Below are 6,000 nucleotides of genomic sequence, written 5' to 3' on the forward strand. Positions count from 1 at the left end.
TGTTTATCGTTTTATTACATCACCTTTTTTCAGTCAACTATTTCCCAATGGGAAAGCTATAGCATTAAGAACAATTTTGATGTTAAAAATTTGAATATAAATGCTATTTTTAATCTATGATATCTCAAAGAACACTCTAAAAAATTCTCTTAAAAAAGACTAATCAATGTTATTGACTAAGAAAAATATATAAACTAAATTGGGTAGGACATAATATTTTCAAATTAATTGATACATGTTGATTAGATCGATTAAATATAAAATTATTGACTACGAAGTTAAAGGTTCGAATTCTTCTTTATGTCAAATAAAAGATATATATATAATTTTAAGACATTATGTCACCCATCAAAAAGATAAAAGGTTCAAACCTTCGTTAAAAACACTTTATATTGTAATTATCACTCAATTCAATATATATTTATATATATATATGTTTTGATATTAATAATCGTCAATCAAATTTGACATTTGGTAGCACCAAGAAAATTTCGTATAAAAAAAATGTTTAATATTTCAAGAAATATCTAATCAAGTAGATATTTTCCATCTTTCACAAACGCGTCTAAATATTTGAATTTTTGCATAATTTTTTTTAGCATTTATTCGGTATAATTTCACTCTATTAATAAAAAAAAATTGCATGCATCTCTCCGCATTAATTTTCATGGACTTTATTAATTCTTTCCTTTTATTATCAAGAAATTTTACATGGATTATTAATAATAAATATCTAATTTGTTATTTATATAACTTTCAATCAATAGCTGAATTCCTACTATTTGCTCGTAATTTAAATTTAATCTATATAATTTCAAAAGTTTGATGTCTATAATTATTTAATTAAATCTTTTAGAATATTCCTTCATCTTTGTTGATCAACAATATAATTAGTGATAAAACTTGCATTAGATAAGGTATTGCATAAAAATTTGTCATATCTGCTAATTGGGTGTAGGATATTATTTTAAAAAATTTAACCAAATCGTATTGATCAAATTAAAATTTTAAAATTTGTGAGGACCAAATTAAATTAAACACAAACTATTAAAATTTAATGATACATGCATCAAAACTAAAGTTCGGTTTGATAACCCATTTTGTGGGTTGTTTTCCATTTTTTAAATTAATTAAGCTTACAATTAAACTTTACATCCACTCGTAGTTTTGTTTTCCAATTAGCTACTTTTTAATGAAACATTTTGAAAAACTAAGTTAACTTTCGAAAATTTTAAAATTATTTTTTATTAATTTAATGTCATATTTGAAATTTGCATAAAAAATTGAATTTGCTTTTAGTAATGAAAAAATATTTTTTTTAAAATTATAAACAAACAAACATATAATTTAAAAAATAAAGTAGTTTCAAATAGGCTAAACCTTTTCAAATATTTGGGACTTATTTAGTAATGACCCACCTAATAGATTAACATATATTCAAAATTGGTAGAGTTGCTCTCTTTTTCGTTTTATTATTACAAAACAAAACTACTGAAATCTAAACCCTTTAACCACATCCAATTTAATTACGTAGCTTAATAATCTAATAAAATAAAGGTTAAACTATATATATATATGTGTATGTATATTTTTAAATTTGAAATAGGTTTCAATTATGTCTTTTTAAACGTTTAAAATGTCTTTTATATATATATATATATATATATATATATATACTTACTTTTGAACTATAAATTTTGTCCAAAATATATATTTCCTTTAAAATAACATATAAAAATTGACATGGCAGATAATATCCAAATATTAGATGGGTGAGATATTAATCATACACAAGATTAAGATTGTGTGTTATCACTTATTTAATTTCAAATGATTTATCCCATCAATGGTCTTGTTTCAATTTATACCTAAATGATATATATTGTAAATAATATCATGCATGTCCATTAATTTTTACACATTAGTCATCATATTAATCACAATCTTATTTTATGCAATGATATCTTTTAAAATAAAATTTCAAAATTTAAGGATATAAATATAAGTGCATATGTATATTAGATATTTTGTATAATCAAGTTTAAAATTGAAAGGAAAAATAGATTAATTAAATATGTTTTTTTTAGGCCTTTAAATATATTTTTAGCTTAGTTCAACATACATAATATTTGTATTATCGAATTTAGAAGTTCGATTTTTTAAACTTGTATGTGGTAAAATGGATAACTTTCCCAATTAACTGTCAAGAGAGACAGAAACAGAGAGAGTCAGAGAAACAGACCAAATAAATATAATTATAAAGATGAAAAAATATGAAAGTTGGAAGAGGTGAAAAAGGCAGCCGTCGGGGAATCATAATTTGGAAATGGGGCGACCAGCCGTCGTGTCGTGGACTTTAAGGAAGAATCTCGCCGGCGGAACTGAAAGTTTTTCATTCAAAATGCTTCCGAGGGTAGAGATCAACCTCCTCTTTACTTCTGAGTTTATTCCTCCCATTGACACCACCTCTGCGAACGCTGCCGGTTCCCCGTTCCCTCCAAACGATATCGGCACCGACCCTTTTAGCAACACCATTACATACTGTAAAAAAAAAAAACTGTCAAATTTGATTGTTGGAGGAAGGAAGGAGAAAGACAATTGCATGGAGATGTTAAATTAATAAACAACCCAAAAACTTAAACTTATGGATTGCAGTAAAATGAAAATTTGTTGTAAACTAAACAAGTGAAATGTAATATTAATCGGAGGGGAAATGATTTCATAAAGGTTTGAACATAGCACTTTTTTCTATGATACCATGTTAAATCACTAATCAACCCTTAATCTTAAGATGATGGGTTATTGTGAATTTAATATTATATCAAGTTTCTAACATGTTAAGAGTAAAAAAAGGATAAAGTTTTGCTTTTTTTAAAAAATATTAAACACATTTTAATAGAACTTTTGTATTAGTAATATTTTTTTAAAAAAAAATTATCTAAATAGTTAAGTAATTGGGTGATCCGAAAAAAAAATGAATCCAATCTAGGATGCATCAAAGTTGGAGAAAAAGAAGAAAAATGAGAGGAAGTATATACTATAACAAGCAAAGGTTTTACATTTTCAGGTTTGCCGATAATGGAGGAGACGGCGGTGGTAGTGGCGGAAAAGATGGCGGTGGAGTCGGCTCCGGCCAAGTTGACATTGGTGGAGATGTAAAGGCAAGGCATGGCGATTATGGAGATGAAAGAATTAGGAGAGTTTGGCTGAGTTTTGGGAAAGAGGGAAGAAGGAAGATTTGAATGTGGAAATAAAATTAGAAATTAGGGGTTTTTATAGTTGAGGTTTTTCTAAGATTTGTCAACTTTTTTCATTTTCGGGAAAACGTGGGTTTTGTCAAATTAAATAACACGTTTTCAATGATGGAGCGTGACAGCTTTGTGGTTTTGGTCTGGTTTAAAAGGGATGGACATTTTCTTCCCAATTATAATAACAACAACAAAAAAAAAAAAAAAAAAAAAAAAAACACTACGTGAATTATAAGTTTATGTTTACTTTCATATTTTAATTTTGACCTAACTTCATGGTTAAAAGAATAGTAATTTTCTTAATTTCTCATATAGTTTCTTTCAAAGAGGTCAAATCTTCTCTTAAATTTTTAATACTAAGCCCTGTTCGGATTGTTTTTACAATCGTAAAAAGTAATTATATGAAAATTTTAATCGCCTATGTTATTTGGTAAAACGAATTATTTATTAATTTTTGGACAATCGCTTTCAAGTTTATTCCAGCGTGTGAATACAAGTTTTAGATACCAAGTTTATTATTCCATATTAATTTATTTTCTCACAACTTTACTAAATTTTAGGTTAAACGAAGTTAGTTGCAATTCAAAATCCTATAAATTTTCAAATAATTATATTATAATAAATTAATGAATATAGGAAATAATTGAAATGATAATTTACTTTGGTTCATATGATTAAGGACTCGTTTTAATTGACCTGTGAAAAGTGTTTTTTCAAAAAACTTATTTTTATTTAAACACTTTTGATAAAAACAATTTAAAATACATTTCAAAAACTATTTTGAGAGATTGTTAAACACTCCAATTATTTTTTAAATTAAACAATTAAAATGTATTCTAAACACACTATAAATTACATAAATTCAGTATTGATTTATCAAAGACCGTAATTAGCTTTTTCTAATTTAAAATTTAAATTTATCAAACATTATTTTACTTCTTTTTATAATTGATTTATCTAAAAGCACAACTACCAACAATTGTTTTAAAGGCTACAACAATCTCAAATTAAGCCTAAATTCTTTTTTAAATTTATTTTCATTTAATTTAATAATTAAATTTTACGTTAAATAATTATTCGAATATTTAATGTTAGTCCTTTTTAATTATAACTACATTAAAAATTTTAGTTCACTTTGAAATATTAAGAATTTTATTAATTATAACTGGTTTTAAATACTTAGTCATGCACCCAGAACATCTACTCAGTCAAATAAATGAAGAAAATTATTTCAAATTTTATCTTGAATAATCTAAAAAAAAAATTATATAATTCTTTTTTATATATAGTAAAAACTCATGTTTAACATAAATACATGGAAGATTAGAGTCAATCGCGTAATATTCTTAAAAAAAAAAAAAAGAAAAGAAAAATGTATCGAGTAATATTATTGTATTTCGTTTGTGAGAAAGAAAAAAAAAAAAGCGTGGTCATTGTCACTTTGTTTCTTGTTTTTTCTTTTTAATTGGAAAAAAAAAAAGACAAAAAAACATTTATTGACTATTTCTTGTTTAAGTTTTCTTTCTTTCTTTATTTATTTATTTAAAAAATGAATGGATGTTTGACTGAAAATCAGAATTCTTTTTTTTTTTTTTAATTATGTAATTTAAATAAATATTCTCAAAGATAAAGTAGTAAATCGTACACCTCTACACACTTTTCTTAAATCGTGTATCATCTCTACGAATTAAAATATTTAAAATATTTTGAGCATTTTGACTCCTTTATATTCACCATAAAATATTTAAAAAAGGATTTTTTCATAAAATCCTTTTTCCTCAAAAAAGAAAAAAAAAAACAAAAAGTAACCACATATTTTTCATAAAATTTATAAACAATTTTGAAAACATTTGTTCAAAATACGGAAAAAGTATGAAACGCGCATATATTTCTGGAAGTTCAAAACAAAAGAAGAAAATTGAAAGTCCAAAATAATATATATTTAGAACCGAAATTTAAAATACAAGCAAGTTGGAATAATATTTAGGCAGAAATAAGAGCTTCCATGTTATTGGAGGTCTAGTTTGATGAAAATTTGTACTTTTTCTTGTCCTTTTTCTCTTGCATTTTTCTATTCCCCCCTCGTTTAATTTTGTCATGGGTCAATCTCACCCGTCTTTAATTATTCTTATTACCGTTTTTCACCTAAAATAATAATAATAATAACAATAAAAGACAAGTTTATAAGTAAACAAATTAAATATTAGTTTGCCTTTGTCTCATAAAAATTTCAACCTCCGACTTAAAAGTCATATTAACTTAAGATGACGAGTGTAGTCGAAACATCTAATCAGTATAAGTATATGACATAATATTATGATTGTTCAATTCGATACTGTTTCAACTTATGTTGGACATACCACCATACACGTTTTAAGCTTTTGTGCAAAGAGCCACCTCGATGATCATGTGCTTTTCGATCTATATGTCGAGGACAATAGATTTCCACGATATGATGTGATATTTATCTCGACTTAGGGTATAAGTCATTAGAACTTTGTTTTTGAATTCACCTAAAAAATCTTATAACATTGAAGGTTGTTGTTATTCCTTATATATCTATAATTATTTTATTATCTAGTTATTTGGTTGCATTTCTAATCGTCTTCATAAAATAATTTGGAAAAAAAAAAGTTAGACTTAGTTGGTAATTTTTATAAATTTTCAATTTTACCCATTTTCTGTTAAATATTCTCAATGATTCCATTCAAATAAATAAATACATAAAAGGGAAAAATATTTAAATGGTTGC

At 24.9% G+C, this 6,000-nt stretch overlaps 1 protein-coding gene across 1 annotated transcript; it reads right to left on the minus strand.

The window, feature by feature from the left end:
• Positions 1-2,238: 2,238 nt before the first annotated feature.
• Positions 2,239-3,239, minus strand: LOC120074491 (macrophage migration inhibitory factor homolog). Its single transcript, XM_039027634.1, has 2 exons — positions 3,060-3,239; positions 2,239-2,541 (listed from the first exon to the last, which is right to left on the minus strand). The coding sequence occupies exons 1-2, from the start codon at positions 3,168-3,170 to the stop codon at positions 2,314-2,316; spliced, it is 339 nt and encodes a 112-aa protein (XP_038883562.1). The 5' UTR covers positions 3,171-3,239; the 3' UTR covers positions 2,239-2,313.
• Positions 3,240-6,000: the final 2,761 nt, after the last annotated feature.

Source organism: Benincasa hispida, chromosome 3 (genome assembly GCF_009727055.1).
Source record: "Benincasa hispida cultivar B227 chromosome 3, ASM972705v1, whole genome shotgun sequence".
Taxonomy (NCBI): Eukaryota; Viridiplantae; Streptophyta; class Magnoliopsida; order Cucurbitales; family Cucurbitaceae; genus Benincasa; species Benincasa hispida.

Excerpts from the sequence above, each read along its gene's own strand:
- LOC120074491 (XM_039027634.1), bottom strand. The coding sequence starts at position 3,170 with ATGCCTTGCCTTTACATCTCCACCAATGTCAACTTGGCCGGAGCCGAC. Across the intron at positions 2,542-3,059 it reads TTATCGGCAAACCTGAAAAT|TATGTAATGGTGTTGCTAAA; the intron begins GTAAAACCTTTG and ends TTTTTTTTACAG.